Below are 19,625 nucleotides of genomic sequence, written 5' to 3' on the forward strand. Positions count from 1 at the left end.
CCTCGGCACTAGATGGGGGTGAGTGGTCAGCATCACGCCCCGGCCGGCTTAACCCCCGGGAAAGGACCCCGGTACCCATTGTAGAGGAGGCTGGGTGGGCCCCAGAGCCGGTCTGGACGCAGAGGCTAGTGGGTTGATAAATATCGGTTTGTAAGCCGCGTTAATTTTGACTGCACCAAGTCTCAAAGTGAGGTTATACTCATTAATTCAGTGAGTTCAACATAACATCGCTTATGAAGATGAGCCTGAGGGTAAAAAAACCAAGTTACCTTCTTGGAGAGTTGTCCTTGCTCGCTAGGTACAGGTTTTCAAAGAGTGTGACAACATTCCTAACAACTGTGGAAGGGTATGTTATACATAATTTAATAAATTTTTGGTTTTTCTTGTTCGTCACTTTTCACACATTCAATTCACCGACCATTCAATAGAACAATATATTTCAGTCCAGTGTGATCATCATTATTTGCGATTCCCCGTCTTTGTGTAACTTCACTGCGAACCGTAATTTCTCTTCCCAATATGAAGAAATAATTTAATGTATTTTGTACGTAAGAAATTGAATTCGTTCACTTTCTCGTGTAAGCAGATCATATTCGAGAGACATTTCCGTATTATATATTATTGTTATATTTTTCAAATATAATTTTTGTTATGTTGTAAGTAATGCAATAGCATTTTTTCATCGCTTTTAGGAATAGTGAAATACTTTTCTTTCTTTTTCTCTAATTTTGTTCTACATTTATTCCTTCTAATTTTGCATGACACAAGAAACATCTGTAATCGTCACATCATAACATGTATAATGAATTGTTTTTTTCTAGTTGGCCACCCTGGTTTACAACATCATAGAGTGTATAACTTTTTGTCAAACATGTGTCTCATCCTTTCCGTGGCGGTCTCTGAGGACATTGTGTTTCCGTTCCAGGAACTACATTGAATTTCTTCAGAAAGTAGAGTAACGTAGTGATTTGGAAAACCATGGAGAAGAAATACTTGGATTTTGTTTATGTATGTATTTGTTGCATTATTAACTGATTTATTCTTAATGTAATATTATATGTACAGTATCACCGCTGTCGATGATGCTGTCGCTAGCCTGAGCTCGGTTGTTTTAAATGCTATAGATAAGGCTGTTCCCCGCGGGTTTACAAGAAAATCAAAATTCCCCCACTGGTTTTCGAGTGCCTTACGGTACTACATCTGGAAGAAAGATTTCTTTTACAGACGTTTTAAAAAGAACAACTCTGATTATTTTTATAGTAAATTTTCCTTCTATCGCAAGCTAGTGAAGGCTACAATCAAGTCTGACAGACATATTTGGTTGAAGTCGATTGACGACAATTTAAAGTCGCAACCCAAGCAATTTTGGAAATACGTGGCGTCACGTAGAAAAAGAAATTCCACCTGTACTCAGCTTGAGGTTAACGGCACTCATTTGGCTGAACCCCATTCTGTTGCCGATGCATTTGCTAAGCATTTTCAGTCGGTCTACAGTACCTCTTTAGGCGTATCCCCTTCCCCTGTGGAGTCCTCTGACTTCTTGTCTTTAGCCCCTATGTCCGAATTGGACATTTGTAAAGCAATTCGTTGTCTGAGACCTTCCAAATCTGTCGGACTTGATGACATTCCTAGCTTTGTTATAAAAGGTTGTTCGGAGATCTTTGTTCCTGTTCTCAAGCACATCTTTAATCTAAGTTTAGCACAGAATTATTTCCCTATTTTATGGAAACAGGCAGCAGTAGTTCCTGTTTTTAAAAAAGGTAACTCTGCCACTGTTAGTAACTACCGACCCATTTCTATACTTAATACTTTTTCCAAATTATTTGAACTTGTTATTTATGATCATATCTCACATTACATAAAGTCTAAATTAAATCCTTGTCAGCATGGTTTTACTAAATCTAAATCTACAGTTACTAATCTCGTAACTTATCTTGATTTTATTAACCCAATAGTTGGCTCCCAGGGTCAAGCTGATGCTGTTTATTTTGATCTTAGCAGTGCATTTGATCTTGTCCCTCACAATCTATTACTCAACAAGCTCAGTGCTTTTGGACTCTCTGATGGTTATGTACACTGGTTTCGTAGTTACTTAACCAACAGACAATCCCAGGTTTGCGTTTCTGGAACTCTTTCGTCTCCTTTTGTAGTCCTCTCTGGAGTTCCACAGGGATCTGTTTTGGGTCCTCTACTTTTCAATTTGTTTATTTATGATATATGCCAAGTAATTAATCATTCTAAATGCCTTCTTTTCACTGATGATATCAAAATTTTTCGTGCCATTAAATCTCCCAACGACTGCAATGAACTTCAAACTGACATTGACTCGGTACAAGGTTGGTGCACTGCTAACTTCATGAAACTCAATATTAGTAAAACTACAGTAATTTCCTTCTCCAGGAAAACTACTACTTTGATCTTTGATTACAAACTTTTTCATTCCTCCATAACACGTACCGATACCATTAAAGACCTGGGAATATTTATCGACTCTAAGCTCTGATTTCACAACCATGTTGACCACATATTTTCACATTGTATTAAGTTGCTGGGTCTTGTTCGCACGTTAACCTTTTCGTTCTCTTCTCTCGATTGCCTGTATATGTTATATGTAACGTTAGTTAGATCCAAGCTCGAGTACGCCTCGGTTGTTTGGAATTCTATTACGACTACTGATGCTAACAAACTGGAACGTATCCAGCAGAAGTTTGCAGCCCTTTGCTACTATCGTTTCCTCCCCCAAGTGCATTACAGCTATGCTGATGCGTTAGAGCATTTAAAACTCCATACCCTGCATAAGAGAAGGCATTGCAGTGATGCACTATTCCTTGCACAGGTTTACCGTGGTTTTAAATGCTGTCCTTCCCTTCTGGAAGCTGTCGGTCTCCGCATTCCTGCTCGGAATCTGAGAGATTTTTCTATGTTCAGTTTTAGCCCCTTGTTCAAAAACAGTCCTTCTGCTAGATGCGCATCAGCTGCTAATGTTGTCTGCAGGGATTTGGACATATTCGAGACGAAAATTGTCACACTTAATCATATTCTATACAGTAGGGCACCGCTTATACGGCGGGTTAGGGACCAGACCCCCGCCATAAAGCGAAAATCGCCGAAAAGCGGATCTTTGCCTTATTTCACTTGCAAATGCATATCAAAGCCTAATAAGATGTTACACTATCATATAGTAAGTGCACAATAGCGCTAGGCCAAAGAAAACGATATGAAATAAAATGAATATCAGTAGTACACACATTGTGGCTGGTTTGATCTTCAATCCACACAACTAAACGTTTTTCCATGTCGGCAATAAGGCTATCTCTTTTTCTTATGACTTTAGAGTTCATTCGTGTGGCACTTTTAATTCCTTTAACACTTTCTCCTTAGCGTTCACGATGGCACTAACAGTTTTGCGAGCTAAGCTTAGCTTACGTCCTATCTCGGCCATAGACATGCCTTGTTCACGAAGTTTAATTATATCTAACTTGGTATTTAAAGTAAGAGGCTTACGACTCCTCTTTTTATCGCTACTACCCTTTGACGCCATTGTAATTACACTGTAGAAACACAAAAATATTACATAAATATACAGTTTGTAATAACTTTGAAAAATTGCCAGAAATACGGAGACGCGGAGCGTACAAAAGCTGTAAACAGATTGAATCAGCGACGAGAAAATGGCGCCGGACACACTTCTCTGACTCAGCTGTTGAGCGCCGTATTAGCGAATCGCCGTAAAGCGGAGCGCCGTAAAGCGGGGCCCTACTGTAATAGCATAATTTACTTAATTGATTCATGTTATTTTTACAAATATCCTAATGTAGTTAGTAGTAATTTTTTGTGTACTTTCCGTATCAATGTATTTTATATATTGCTTGTTTTACCTTTTATGTTTTACTGTGTTGGTGAGTTTATCTCTGTGCTGTATCTGTAATTGGCCACCAGGCTGTTGATACAGCACACAAATAATAAAGAATTGAATTGAATTGAATATTCCGGTAACGCAGTGGGTGTGATATCAGTCTGAGAACTAATTTTTCCCGCCCTTCTGGAATCCTGAAGAAAATAATTAGAGATTCAGTTGTGGTGAGTACTTTGGACAGGTTTATCCAAGTCCAAATCATCCAGGATATCTGTCAGAGTTGACCATATCATGAAAATGTTCATTCAATATGTCTAAAATAACATTTGCCATATGTAGTCTTGCCCTATCTTGTTGCGAAAATGTTTCCATGTAATGAAATAGCGTCCCACACTGCATCTTTCAGACGCCAAGCATGGGGATCATCAGCGCCTCTGATATGCATATTCTATTTATTGATGTGTCCATTTATGTGAAACTGAGCTTCAGAGAACAACATGCGTTGATTAACTGTTTGCTCTTCTTCTAAATATTAATGAAATTAATCACAAAAGTTGACTTAGCTATATTTATCATCATCCGTCACTGCTTGTTGGATCTGAATTTTATAAGCAAACATTTTTAAGTCATTTCTTATTGTGGTTAAAATGGATGATTGTTTTAAAGCAAGCTCTTGTGGCAGCCATTTTACAGATTTCCATTGGCTATGCATAAGTGCTGTCTGTATACATGCAGTGTTTTCTGTTATCCTCATAAACATCTTTCTGCCAACCCAGAACTTGTATGTTCAAACATTTTCACACATTTAAATTGTCGATCTTTTTGGACCTTCTCTGCAGTCTCACTCTAAACTCGCGCTACATCATACAACACTTCTAGTTTAATAAATCAAACTGTTTCATACAAAACACACTGGTCACTAGTGTACGCAGCTTCCTTATTACTGCTTGCTTAATGTTCCACCTAGAAAGCACTAATAATTGATCAGAATACTCTAACCTCTTACATGTTCTATGACACCAAAGTTATTGTCAGTGCAGATGTCGGGATTTGTAACAATAATGTCTTTTCCTGAAGACTCTGTATTTTTTGTGTGGGTGTGAAACCTGGTTTCTCACCCAAAGGGAAGAACATAAGTAATTTTGGACTGGTTATTGGGAATGCGTATGTGTATTACATTTAATGTCAGTTTCATAAAATTCAAATTTTCGTATTTATTCTTTGTAGTGTTTACACAATATTGTTTGGTTCTTGAGGATACCTGAGTAAAATTCGTTATGTGTGCCCTTCACTTCAAATATATCCTTCAATATACACTATGTTTGAAATCTGTATCAAATTTTGGACATACCACACACTGTGCGAATTTAAATTACGTATATTTTTTTTATGTTTAGCTGTAATGACATGCATTCATGAAGATTGTCATATTACTACAATATTGCTCATATGCATTATTCAGAGTACAACTCTTTCCCTCGATTTTTGAGATATCTAACAGAATTTTATAATTTATTTTTAATTTTACAGTAGAACATGGGTATAATCAAAATGGAAAATGATGTTGATGTTCAAAGTTAAAAAGATTCCATTTGCATGGTATCAGATGAGGTTCATGTACAATCAGCAACTTCAATAAAAAAAAGATGAAACTAAGGTAAGCCTTCCTTTCAGATGAGGTTTTTCTTTCTGTGCATTTATACAATTGCCTGAGTGTTTGTTTTTAGTGTATGAGTTGTTATTATCTGTGAAACAAGTATAAAGAACGAACATTACTCTACCTTTTACCCTAACTCTGATTTGCTCCTGTAGTGCTCGAGGCCTGTAAGAATAATAGCAAATTGCAGCCTGAATTGGGTAGTGTACATATATATAATCATTATCTTAATTTGTAATACAAAGTAACATAGACACCTTTTGCAGGCTTGTAGAAGAACTGTGCTCCAGTAATTGTAAATAAATGCTAAACAGTCGGTGATGTTACAAATTAAATATAATTCATTTGTTCAAATAGGTTTCTTGTTTGGAAGCGTGTGTGCATGTGCGAACACACTTATGCATGTGTGTGAGGGAGAGACATTATCAATAGTAATGATTGTGCTTATCTGGAAATTTTTATGAGTAAGAATTTCTTTCCATTATTCATTTAATTTGCTTTATGTCTTTTTTAGATTTATTTTCATGTTATTTTTCCACTTACAAGTCTAATCAAGATAATCTTTAGAACAAGATAATGTTTAGGATTGAACACTGAGCTAATTTTCTGTTGCTTCAGTTCAATTCACAGCAGCCTACACCTTGGAGAAACAGCCAACGAATCGTCACTAAGCATAACACGCCTGTTACTCATATAGAGCTTTCGCTCAAGGAAGACGTGCAACTGCAACATACAGAAAACGCATGGAGGCCTAGACGAGTGAAGCCCTCTGCTACCAATGAAGAGGAGGCAAAGACTCAGGTATGTACCTGGCATTCTTTGACCACAGGATTGCAGAAGCAGTGAATACTGCTGTGTCTACCCCAATGTAAGATGGCTGAATGTAACAGTCCTGCACTAAGAAACTCGTCTACATGGAAAAAACAATTTTCTGATGTATCTGTGGGGTGACCAACCATTTAGGGGTGATGGGGGTAATTTGGTGACATGTCTGTAGAGAATTGGATTGTTCACACTCTTCTGCAGTGACCAGAGGTTTTGGGTTTCACTCATACTGTGTCACAGATTGCTGAGTGGCTCTTAAATTTAATGTGAAATGCTTCTTTCACTCTTCAAACATCTCTGAGTCATTCTTGTGACCAATTTTGTTAACTGAATTGTCAGTTTTCCTCCATTATTGTATTGGTTCTACTCTTTAGATTTGTTCATCTTTGCTCTATTCAAGTTGCGTTTGTTATGCCCTGCAACCAGTTTATTTTCAACGGTGAATTGAATATCCTTTCTCCCACTACTGACTAGTCATGTGAAAAGGACAAACTGATCTGTTTTAACATTTTTTGCTTCATGTGGCATGTGTTGTAAAGGAAGATGTTGCATACTATGCAGCAACTTTTTATTTGTATGTTAATGTAATGGAAATCTTGGGTTTGTACCTCGAATCGACTTAAAAGGCAGAGCACTGAACAAACGTCACATATTAAAACATGTTTTGCTTTAATTTTATGTTTGCTTTCTGTAAAGTGATGAGAGAGAACTTGATGTTGCAGGACCTGTATAAGAAGGTTCGCAGTGTACTCAACAAGCTCACACCTGAGAAATTTGACAGATTTGTTGCTCAGGTCCAGTCTCTGCCAATTGACAGCAGTGATCGCCTGGAGGGCGTCATCAAGCTCATATTTGAAAAGGTGAGGCAGCAGTCTTTAGCAGCTGATTCATTGAAACAGAATTGTCATATTGATAAAATTTTTCTTTGTTTGAGACTTTGCAGCTGAATTTCTGAAGTACTGAAAGTATCCTCAGCATAATAATAATGGAGGCTCTAGGGGCAGGTGAAAATTATAATTGTTACTGATCACGGTAATAATCTTAACCACCAGAAACCGGGCTGTCCTTTCTTTAAATACACCTTCAAGCATAGGATTTCTCTTCACTCATCTATAAATGAATGTCTCATACGTGAAAAGGGAACACTGTCATGAAATGTTTTGCATCTGACTGAGATTTGGAGTTTCTTGGGTTCAAGGGATAAATATTTGCTTCTGTCGATGCTTCATTTCGATGGCTATGATTTAATAATTTTAATTGATGCGACATCTCTAGGTATATCTTCAGTACAGTTACTGTTATACGAGGGGCAGTCAGAAAGTACCCGGAATTGTCATATAGCACTGTAATGGTAGGACATATGGCAATGCTTACCTAATCACCTTCAAAGTAGGACCCTTGCGCACACACACAAACTTGCTCCATCAATCGTGCCATGTTGGAAGCACCGGTGGAAGACTTCGTTTGGAATCTTCCGTAGTTCGGCCGTCGCATTCGATTTGATGTCCTCCATGGTTGTGAAACGTGTTGGGTGATGACGGGAATGCTTTTCTCGGTGAGGAATTGCTGCACAACCAGCGATGTGTGGCTCAGTGTGTGATCGTGATGCAAAAACCACTCACCCTGCCCCTTGTTGCTCTGATTCCTCCGAACTGCTTCGCGCAACCTCTGCAACACTTGCACATAGAAATGATCCGTAACAGTCTGTCCAGGCAATACGAATACAGCCAAGTTTTTTATCATTCCACAAAGCATCTACCCTGTAGAACACTCCAAATGTCACAACCTCCATTTGCATGTACCCTACACTTGTACCGCATCCATAACAGATATTTGCACCTTTGCTTTCGACACATACTACTCGGACTCCGTCACCATCACCAATCAGTCACTCAGACACCGTGTGACTGCCTTCGGCAATACTTCGTCCTATAAACTACACTCTGACAGCTATAGAAGAAATCCTTCTCCAAAACAAATGATACAATCTAAAGTGCATTCAACTTCCCACAATCATTTACACACTTTAAAAAGACTTACCACTTCATTATATCAATAAGTGCCAATTTTAAACGTACCTGATTTGTGCCATCGTTCACTACTGCACTAAGATCAAGTAAGTTGTCTGGTCTCTTCATTGACAGAGGGTGATACCTAAGCTCCAACAGGAAATTTCGGTCATTTATCCTCCTGCCTTCTGGATTCTGCGGACTCCCCTGGTCTGGAAGCAAACGCTGACATGAGCTTGCATGTCATGTTCAAGAAATTCCCAATCATTTGCGTAACAACAAAATCAGCAATGAGGATTTCGAGCTTTGTGTCATCATGAAATATTTGAAAATCTTTTCTTCATGTGAGGCATTCTTCTACAAATTGCATTATATATTAAATCAGTTCCTTCCACAACATTTGCCAATATAAATTTGCAACAGAACTTCTGTTAACCTGCAATTTAATGGGTCTTTCAAAACCAATCAAATGGAAAGTCTGAAATCTTCCAAGATCTGAATTCTTGTGGAAAGTAGGTTGTTTACAAAGAACTGTTGCTGTTGAGTGATATCAATTTTCATTGCATATACTGCAGCAAACAAAACAAGGCCCTGTGTTTCTTCCATTCAACTAACATTCGAATCAGACTTGTAGCAAAAACAAACAGCAAAATTATGATGATATGATATGATAAGAAAGAACCAGATACATTTTTTAGCACTGTCTGCATTCTGTAAAAACTTACTGACAATTCTACATTCTTTGCTTTATCATTCCTTCCAGATTCTCAATTCATAAATGATCTCTTACCAGTAGCATAACCACTATTGAGGGGCTGTTTGACAGGGCAATAGTGCCAGTGACATCAGATTGGTCAGAGGTCATGGGACAAGTGTGTGGAACCTGTATTACATGAGTGTGCTCCACGTTGCTTCACAGATTGGGGGGGGGGTCTGGCCGAGAGTTGCCACACAAAGGCGTTCAAGACTTTTGCACGCAGAAATGCGACTTAGTTTTTGTGTAGCGTCGCTTACTCTTTGTGTATTTTAACCAAAAATGGAACATTGTGACAAGTTGTAGAAAAACTCAAAGATATCAAATTTAATAACAGAGTTATTACATGCCATGAGCAAGAAGACAAAAGGGCATTTTCTAAACTTTGTCATAAATGTGCCTATACATAAGGATTAACACGTTTTATACTTGACACGTGGAGAGCCACTCTTCAGGCATGAACTTTATGCTATTTTCTGGTCTGACATAACGAAATATTCTTTAACACAAATGAATATTAATTTATAGCAGTCCAGAATAGGAACTGATTATAGAAAAACAAATTATATTTGATATAGGTTATAGTTCTCAGCACTGGCACATTTATCGCATCTGCTCCCTCTGCAGGAATTGTACTTGTTGCTTCTGCCTCTTCAGTTACTATAGTTCCCGAGTCTTCAGACATGTCCTCCTCCTGCACACATGCACACACATACAAACACCTTGGTAAAACACGGTGCTAAGCTCAATGTTCATTTCCAATTTTCTTAAAATTGTAACTGATTCTTTTCGTTGAACAATGATTTTTACAGCTGTTCAACCGCAACATACAAAATATATTTTTATTCAATGCAAATCATCAATTTATAAAAGCAAACCTGACAAATTAATCTAGCAAGTGAGATAACTTCAACATTTGAAATCTTGTAACAGTAAGTGAAGGCCCCATACACGTCTGTATCTCATTTTCTTTCTTCTGTTACGTTTTGTCTTTCTGTCCCTACAGTCGATCTCCTCGTCAAGACCCCCGTCTTCTACTGAAGCAGTGACTGCAGCTGATTCCTCGGCAGTGGTAGTGGCTTCCATCACGCCAAGAGCTGAGACTGTAGCATCCACCTGGCCATCAACACTATCACCAATCTCACCTTCAAACTGGCCTTCGACCTGATCGTTGAACTGACTTTTGACGTGGTCGTGAATCTGGCCTTCAACTTGTCTGTTGACCTGCTGCTCCAAGTTCAAGATGCGCATCTCTTGAGACAAAATTAGACTTTTCAGGTGATCAATTTCCTTTCTCTGCTGATCTGTCACTTGCAACAAGCTGCTAGTGTACACCTTCTCTGCTTCCAAGAGCAATGAGGCTGCATAGTCTGTAACATTTGATAATTATTTTAAATTGTAAAATTCTTCTTGTGAGTGTATACGAGGGTTACTTCAAAAGTCATGGCAACTAATTTTTTGGGGGCAAACACGTTATATTGAAGAAAGTTCAAAATATACATATGAAAGGGCATGATATACTCCTCCGATTGGCATAGTCAGATCAGGTAGGTGTGAATGTGTGTAGGAATAGTAGGCAAGAAAATGATACATTACAGAATGACCTTTTTTTCATTTTCTAATGCTCGAAAAATTCAATTGTGAAAAAAAATATTCAAAAAATTAATTGTAACAACAGTTTGTAATTTTTAAATTGTAATTCTTCCACCCATCACAAAATATTTACTTGTCTTCCATTTTCAGTTTATGAGTCACTTACAGCCGAGTCAACCATTTTTTCAGAAAGCCCATTCATTTTCTCTTACGTAATGCATCATGAATTGCCACTTGCAGAGTTTACAACTAGGATTTGCACGCTGGTCACCGGAAAACATTTGTCCTAACGAAGAAGGCGTTGAACAGTCTGCCTCTGATTTAGCCTTCACCAAAGAGGGGAGGGTATTTACCCTGTGGGGCCCATCAGACAGAGTTCCTCCTCAACACTCGTGACTCAGGCGCAAGACAAAATTATTCTTGGTCACAACTCGCAGAGAGCAAAGTAAACGAACATAATTCATCACCTGAATGCAGGACAGAATCATAATAAAAGGTAAAATGATTCTCTGAAATCCAGAAAATTTAAAATGTCTGAGAATGACTATAAAAAAATTGTTTTCTTTGAGAAATTACGAGGGGGTTAAATGTGGGGAATTCTTGTTACAATTCTGTTCACAGTTTTCCGATTTCCCCTGCCTTCCCGTCTCCAACAGCCGAAGTCATCCAAAATACTGAAGTAACGAACAATTACTGAAGGTGACTGGAAGAGGGGTCTGGGGGGCACATCTGGACATCTAGAGAGACATGCATTAACATCATAATTGACAGAATATCATACTGATGTGATTTATAGACAGTACTTTTAACCTTAGCACATACACAGAATTCCACCATACTTACTGTCTGCATTGAATATCTCGATCTGTTTTTCCAGCATTATGTACTTCTTGTTTGATGCTCTGATCCTCTCAGTCAGAGTTTACAAGGTTTCTTTCGTATCCCTCAAGAGAAGAGAACGTGTTACTTCAAATGGTCCCATTTGTGTAGAGGATTTACCTGAGGACACACAGAATGCAGCATTTTATAATCCAAGAATTCTCTGTAACTTCATAATGTTAATATTTATTGCTAAACATTTGTCTCAACTTTGAAATCTTAACTTCAGTCACACATAAAATCGTGTGTGCATTGGATTTACGTTTTTCAGCAAGACTGGTTTGTTCCTTTAATCTCCCTTAATTAATTCACACTTTGTTACGTCACTAAAACATCTGTCGCTATCAAAAGCAAAAAGTGTTAACAAGAATACGCTTAATATAACTACAACATGCGCCATTTTCACTGATTTCGTGTGGAAAATGCAGAGAGTGTAAATGGTGTAGTCGCATTCAGAAAAGTGATAGTCGGGACGTGCAGTGAAACATTCACACACGTACTTGCTACCTCTAAATTCTCTGAACGGCATTAAAAGTTTTGTGTATCAATCATGCTAAGATGTGCCATTTATTATGTCTAATTAAGTAGTATGGGGCTTGATGTAAAGTAGGATGGTTATAAATGCATTCAGAAGTAGTCTAAACTTAAAAATGTAGACACGTGCGATCATATCTAACATCTTTAACCCCGTGGACGCTCAAAAGATTTAAGTCGCGTAATTCACAAACCTAAGGATACTGAGGGAGACTACAAGTAGAGCACCGTTCTCACCTTTTTACCAAGTTACTCTTTCATTTGTGAGCTTTCTTAATTTCATTTAAACCATGTAAATGTCTCTAACACGTTTGTTCTGTTTGATTCACCAGTTTTGTTTCTTCTGATATTCCCCATTTTTCTTCATGTTTGTTCCAACAGCTTCACTTAATTAAATAAAAATAATTAATAAAACCACTCACCCCACGCTCTTTTCGAGAACAAGAGATGCCGTAAACAATCAGAAATCAATGTAATATTACTTGAAATTGTGTTAAAAATAAGACAAGCCTAATCTCTTACAAGACTTCACAAATGTAAATGATAACCTGTAAAAGTAATGAGCAATAATATTAAATACGAAACCCTTGGCTCACCCTTTGTGAATAGGAGGAGACCTCGATGCCCACAGGCAGCGAAAGTTGAATTAAAAATCAAATATTAATCGAACGAGTGCGGGACTCTGTCACAAAATTGTTACTAATTCATAGAACATAAATTCACGAGTTATTCTGAAAGGTGTTGCTAAATAAGGCAACACAAACGTATCTGGAAGCATTTAATCTACAACCGGTCCACAGCACAATTCGTTCCAGAATGACGAAAGCCGATTGTGGCCTGCTATTTATACCAATACAATGCCGACGTTACCTGTGACGCAAGTCAGTAGAGGGAATCCAATATGGTTCATTCAGGCGTGCATAACAAATGAGAAATGAACCTTATGGCATACCAGCCGAGATTGTTGCACGTGTTCGCATTTTATGAGAACACCTGCGTCTCATATTTACACATTCTCTGTAGTTAAAGAAATACAAATTGAATTACTCCAAGTTATAATTTTTTTACATTCCATCATAAATGTAAGAAGTCAATAATTAATATTAAATATTTTCTATGTAAAAAGAAATTAATTTAAAAGTAATGAAAGGAGGCTTGAAGTAAATTTTGCAATTTAATTTGCCCTTGTTTAAAAATAACGTCGTGTTTTTCTATACCTGTCTAATTTTAAAGACGATTTTTGAAGGGCCCGGGCGCTGTTGAACCCATCGCCCCTGGGTCAGAGAAAATGTTTCCTTCCTTCGAATCCCGATTATTCATTTTGACCAGTGAGAGAACACAGGAAAGTCAGAACACTGGGAAAAGACGGGACAGGAATTGGATATAATTTTTTTTAGATTATGGTGCCACAGATTTTCAGCTCTCTCACAGGCGGCTTTAAATGGCGGATGCTAAGTTTGTTATGAATTGAGAATTGGATAGGGTGAATGTGTAAATGGATTTGAGGAACTGCTAAGGAATTTGCCTTTGACAAGGTGGGGATTGTTTCTTTGTACAAGATTCGAACTGAATATCGCTGGGATAATTATAACCTGTCTGCTTTGTCTTGAGTACTTCGTGGTTTTACTTTCGTTAAGTTAGAGAATTTTCTGGCGTTGATTCTGATTCTGCCTCAGATAATTCGTTGATGCGATAATTGTTCCTGTGCTCAAGCGTCAGCTTCACGCTTCGGCCTGCTTGACCCTCGGTGATCAGGGGATACAAGGGTAGGTGACCCCCAGAAACGGATTGGCCACAGAGAGGGAGGGAACTTTGCCCCGTAATCCACACAAAACCAGGATCACGATTGACTATGGCCGCCAGATGCGGAGTGTTTCGAAAAAGCATTCGCGGACAGCCGACAAGGGGTGATTCTCCAACTTGTGTGTTGGGCGTGGGGCTAACAATTGCCGACTGTTAGAATAATAAATTGTTCCGACATTTTGTGCGTGTCCTCTGACTGGGAGGGAATATTTGCAACGACGTAAGCTGTCCAGCGCAATCAAAGATAAAAGACAAATGACTTGTTCTTATGCTCATTTGCTCTTTAACGTGATGCATGCAATATTATCATTTGTCTATGTCGGCTAATATATGATAGGTGAGAATTATATTTTTCATATATGCCTACAATTTGTACTTGACAATTTTATAGTTGTATCTTTTGTCTTATATTAATCCACAGTTCGTTCCAGAATATCTCTCTCTCTTTATTTATTTTTAATAAAGTGTATTGTGAATTAGTATGCCGAATTCCGCTGGACTGACACAAATCTAATTACTCCTTAAAAAGGCTTGCAGTGCACTTTGTTCCCACCAGATTTAATGAAAAAATGTTGGCTGATTTGGTTACTGGATCAGAGGGATAGGTCTGTATGCAGCTCGTAAAAGTAATGCGTAAAATTATATTTACCAGACGTAAAAGATCGCCCCCTCCCCTCGACCCCTTGGTTTCACTGCCTCATTTCATTTGTGGTCTTGAACTCTATGTTCCATACAGCATTCTTTCACGCAGGCAAAAACCTAATCTTTTTTTTTATTATTTAGTGTTCTGTCTTACGACAGGTCCTTTGTTCTGCCCAAAAAGAGTTTGCCGGTTTTCCCTATTATCAGCTTCTCGTTTTAATTCCTGAAACTTTATCTTCTTTCCATACTTAAGATCGTCGGTTAGCTGTATCAGTCTTCTTCCCAGTCCTCGCTTTCCTTCAACCTGGCCTTCGATGATATCACTCAGTAATCCATTCCTTCTCGTAATATTTCCCAGCCAGTTAGCTTTCCTTCATGTAATCGCCTGCAGAATATTTCTTTGCTCGTTGACTCCCCTCAATACTTCTTCGTTGGTCACTCGATCCGTCCACCTGATCTTCTCTATTCTTCTCCAACACCACATTTCAAAACTCTCCAGGTATTTTTGTTCCTTCTTCCTGAGTGTCCAAGTCTCTGCTCCATACAGCGCGACACTCCATACGTAACACTTCACTAGTTTCTTCTTCATCTCCAAGCCCAACTTGCTAGTGAGAAGTATCCTCTTCTTGACGAAAGCTGCCTTGGCCATGGCTATCCTTGCTTTTACCTCCTTGGTGCATAGAGCATCCGTCGTGATTATGTTTCCCAAGTACTTGAAGTGCTCCACATTCTCCAGCTGTTGGTTTCCAACTACAACATTCAATGGTTCTGCTCTCTGTGCTATCCTCATTACCTTTGATTTTTCAATAATGATTTCCATTCCATAATCTCTACCTGTTTCCACTAACTTGTCCATCATGTTCTGTAATTCCTCCTCTTCCTTTGCCAATACTACTAAGTCGTCTGCATACTTTACAGTCGTTATCACTCTTCCTCCAATTTTGAAGTCTCCTGTTCCCTCCAGAGCTTCCTTGGTAAGCCATTCCCCGTACAGGTTAAAAAGAATTGGTGATAAGCAGCATCCTTGTCTTACACCTCTACCTATCTCAATGCTGTTGGTGTCTCCTGAGTCCAGTCTCACTTTGACTTTTTGCTGCATGTACAGGTTTTCAATTAGTCTTCTATCTCTCCAATCAATTCCAATTCTCTGTAGGATCCTCATTAACTTCTTCTATTTTACTCGATCGAAAGCCTTCTTCCAATCGATGAAGCAGGCACATACTTCTTCCTTGACATCGAGAACTCTCTCTGAAATTATTCTCATAAATCCGATGGCATCTCTGGTTCCTCTTCCTTTCCTGAATCCAAATTGGTCGTCTCCCATCACTTCCTCTATCTAGTGTTTTAGTCAGTATTCTAGTCACTATCTTCGCCGCATGTGAGATTAGGCTGATGGTCCTGTAATCGCTGCACTTCTTGGAATTCTTTTTCTTCTGTAATACGATCATTGTTACTTCCAAAAAGTCCTTGGGCCACTCACCGGAGGTGTATATCTTGTTAACGAGTATAGTAAGAACCTTCATTCCTTTCTCTCCAAGTTCTTTCAATAAGTCCAATGGGATTTCATCATCTCCCGTAGCTTTTCTTCTTCTCATATCCTTTATGGCCCTCTCTACCTCGCTCTTCAGTATCTCTGGACCTTTGTAGTCCTCCTCTACTTCTTCTTCCGGCTCCAATTCCATCTCCTTCTCATCCAGTCGATTGGCCTTGTCATAGAGCTCTTCAATATAATTTTCCCATACAGCTTTAACTTCATTATGGTCACAGACTATCTTTCCTGATGGGTCTTCTATTTCCTGTGTTCGAATTCCGTTGTTCTCTTTCCATCCTAGTTCTTTCGCCTTTGCATACATCATATCGTATCTACCAATTCTCTGGAGTGTCATTATCTCATCACATACTTCGTTGATGTAATCTTCTCTCGCCTTGTCTGTTTCTCTTCTCTGTTCGTTGTTCAGTCTTCGATATTTCTGTCTTCCCTCTTCACTGTTGATATTCTTCCATCTCCTCCTCTCATCCATCTTATCGAGCATAGCCTGTGTAATCCATGTCTTCCTTGGTATCCTTTTTATCCTACCAACCTTTTCTTCTAGTGCCACCGTTAGGCACTTCTTGACATTCGCCCATTCCTCTTCAACACTTTTGCCTTCACTTTCACTTAGTTTTCCTTCCAATTCTGCTCTTACTTCGTCTCGCGCGCTCTTCAGGTTCTCCAGGTCCCACCTCTTCTTCCTCACCCCCCTACTCCTGATTTTCTTCATTCTGGTGCTGACGTTTGCAACTAACATATTATGATCAGATTCTATGTCCGCTGATGGCACTGTTGTCACATCCTTTACGCTATTCTTACATCGTTGCTTCACTAAGATATAGTCTATCTGGTATCTGCTTCTGTCTCCTGGGCTTTTCCACGTATACAATCTCCTGTGATGCTTCTTGAACCAGGTGTTGGTGATTACCAGTCCATTTCTTCTGCAGAAGTCAACCATCATGTCCCCTCTCCTATTCCTTATTCCCAGTCCATGAGGGCCGACAACGTTGTTTTCTGCTCCTTTCCCCACGAAACTGTTCCAGTCTCCCATTATTATGGTTTGCACTTTCCCTCTTCCTTCTGTCCTGATGATTTCTTCTGTCTTCTCATATATTATTTTCACTTCTTCATCGTCATGATCCGATGTTGGCATGTACACCTGCATTATCAGAATATCCACTGGTTCTGCATTCAACTTGATATACATCAATCTGTCACTACACGCTTGCACTTTGATTACACTTTTCTTGATCCATTTCTGCATCACTATTGCAACACCTCTTTCAGCACTCTCACCTCCCGAGTAGTACATATGATAATTTCCACACTCAAAATCACCTTGATCCCTCCATCGAACTTCACTGACACCCACAATGCACACATTATTTTTATCCATTTTGATCTTCAGATTTTCCAGTTTTCCTCCCTGTTGTAGTGTCCTGACGTTCCACATTCCAATGGTGAATTTCCTAAAAGAATTCTCCTGCCTGATACCCTCGCCCGGAGATCCGAATGGAGGACTAGTTTACCTCCGGATTGTTTTGTCTCTGGAGAAAGCATCATGCACATTGTGATTGCTCCTGTTGGGCAGAAGCTGTCCTGGAAAAAAGTAATGTGGTAGTTTTTCCATTTGCTTTCCACATCGCAGTACCACAACCATTAAAGCTGCTCCAGCCTCGAACCGGTCCCAGATCATTTCCTTTACGCTTCAAGCTGGTAATAGTGGTCGCTGCTGCCCTCCACTATGCTAGTTTTTGTCCGCCCCGGGTATTTGATTTCCCCGGTACCACCCATATCTGGGAAGCATTCCCCTATCCGCAACCTGGGGAGGTGCCCAATGGGGGACTAGCAACCCCCTGAGGGCCAGATATTGTATGTAACTATAAGCGACCTCTTTACCTAAGTACCAGGTCCAGTAATAACTCACTACTGAAACAACACTATAGAAAACGTTGCAAAATTTTATCTAAAGTCATTAAAGAAGCTAAATGCGTGCATTGAAATAAATTGATAGTAGAGTCTGAGAATAAAGTAAAAACTGTTTGGAAAATTATAAAAAAGGAAACTGGTAACAATCTAGAGACATTGAAAGCCCACCAATAATGATAAATAATAATAGAGTAAACGATCCTAAACTTATAGCTAACTATTTAAATACCTACTTTTTAATGATTGAAGAAAGAATGAACAGCAGTGATACCATAACCCCAAAAAACGAAGATGCAATGAAGTTCTTGGCCAAGGCAATTTCTAATTCATTTGCAAGTGAATTTATACTCTGCTTGCTATCATTTGTGGTGGAAAACATGGATAAATTTAAAAGAAATACAGATGTACATAATTTAAATTAAAGACGTAAACATGATCTATATGTGCCAAATGCTAACTTTACTAATTATCAGAAAGGAGTGTACTATACAAGTATCAAGTTATTCATAATCTTCCACAAACAATTAAAAGTCTAAATTATGATATAAAGGTATTCAAGCCTGCATTGAAAGATTACCTCTTCACTCACTCTCTCTATTCTGTAGATGAGTTTATCTGTGCTGAAAATTTGTAAGCTATATATATATATATACATACAATCTATATGTAAAGCAAGTTTCGTATTCCTATTTTAAATTCTGAGGTTTATGTATATTAATTTGTAAAATTATTTTTCATACTTGTATTGCAGAATCTGAAGTTTATGTACATTGATATGTGAAATACATTCTTGTACTTGTGTTGAAATTTCTGAAGTGTATGTATATTGTATTAAATGACATGTTCTACATCCTTTGGTTGAATCCTAAGAAGGATCTTATTATTTAGTGTTCTGTTTCACGACAGGTCCATATGAACAGGATCCTTCCATCCTTTTCTCGGACTGAGACCTGTTCATACACGTTCTTGTCAGATGATCCAGAAGTGGTTTGCCATTGCCTTCTTCTGTGTGTGAATGGAGTAATTGTTGGGAAGCCCCCGGAGGAAAACTCCGTGTTGCCCAGACCACGGCCTTGCCCAACACAAGTTATAAATTCGGGCACCGCCGGGAATCGAACCCGAGACCCCAGGATTACAAGGTCAGCGTTCTAACCGCTAGACCACCTCATCTTATTATTATTTAGTGTTCTGTCTGACGACAGGTCCATATGAACAGGATCCTTCCATCCTTTTCTCGGACTGGGACCTGTTCATATACGTTCTTGGCAGATGATCCAGAAGTGGTTTGCCATTGCCTTCTTCTGTGTGTGAATGGAGTAATTGTTGGGATGCCACGGAGGAAAACTCCCGTGTTGCCTAGACCACGGCCTTGCCCAACACAAGTTATAAATTCGGGCACCGCCGGGAACCGAACCCGAGACCCCAGGATTACAAGGCCAGCGTTCTAACCGCTAGACCACCGTGGCAGTTAAGAAGGATCTATGGAATGTAAATAAACTCTACTCTTCTATCAACACATCAAATTATTTTTAAAATCAAAACTAAATAAGTTTTAACCTAAAACAAACCTAACCTAATTTGTTTTACCATAATAGCTTGTTTCCTGTTACAGA

The 19,625-nt window shown here is 38.8% G+C and overlaps 2 protein-coding genes across 5 annotated transcripts in view; one reads left to right on the forward strand and one right to left on the reverse strand.

Moving 5' to 3' along the window:
- LOC110837201 (mariner Mos1 transposase) overlaps nucleotides 1-19,625 on the reverse strand; it is a 157,305-nt gene that overhangs the window by 86,985 nt on the left and 50,695 nt on the right. The window lies entirely within an intron of this gene.
- Nucleotides 827-19,144, forward strand: LOC110839334 (eukaryotic translation initiation factor 4 gamma 3-like). 4 transcript variants are annotated; one of them, XR_015534635.1, is made up of 5 exons: nucleotides 827-1,008; nucleotides 6,132-6,314; nucleotides 7,061-7,198; nucleotides 10,108-10,379; nucleotides 18,919-19,144. XR_015534635.1 is itself a non-coding variant. In XM_087346939.1 (4 exons), the coding sequence occupies exons 1-4, from the start codon at nucleotides 979-981 to the stop codon at nucleotides 10,267-10,269; spliced, it is 513 nt and encodes a 170-aa protein (XP_087203065.1). In that variant the 5' UTR covers nucleotides 827-978; the 3' UTR covers nucleotides 10,270-18,884. The 4 variants fall into 4 exon arrangements, 1 of the variants encoding a protein (XP_087203065.1); XR_015534634.1 differs by lacking the exon at nucleotides 18,919-19,144 and adding an exon at nucleotides 10,935-18,884; XM_087346939.1 differs by lacking the exon at nucleotides 18,919-19,144 and having other exon boundaries at nucleotides 10,108-18,884.

Source organism: Zootermopsis nevadensis, unplaced genomic scaffold, assembly GCF_977971745.1.
Source record: "Zootermopsis nevadensis isolate Lab colony 2312 unplaced genomic scaffold, Znev_1.0 Znev_ptg000011l, whole genome shotgun sequence".
NCBI lineage: Eukaryota > Metazoa > Arthropoda > Insecta > Blattodea > Termopsidae > Zootermopsis > Zootermopsis nevadensis.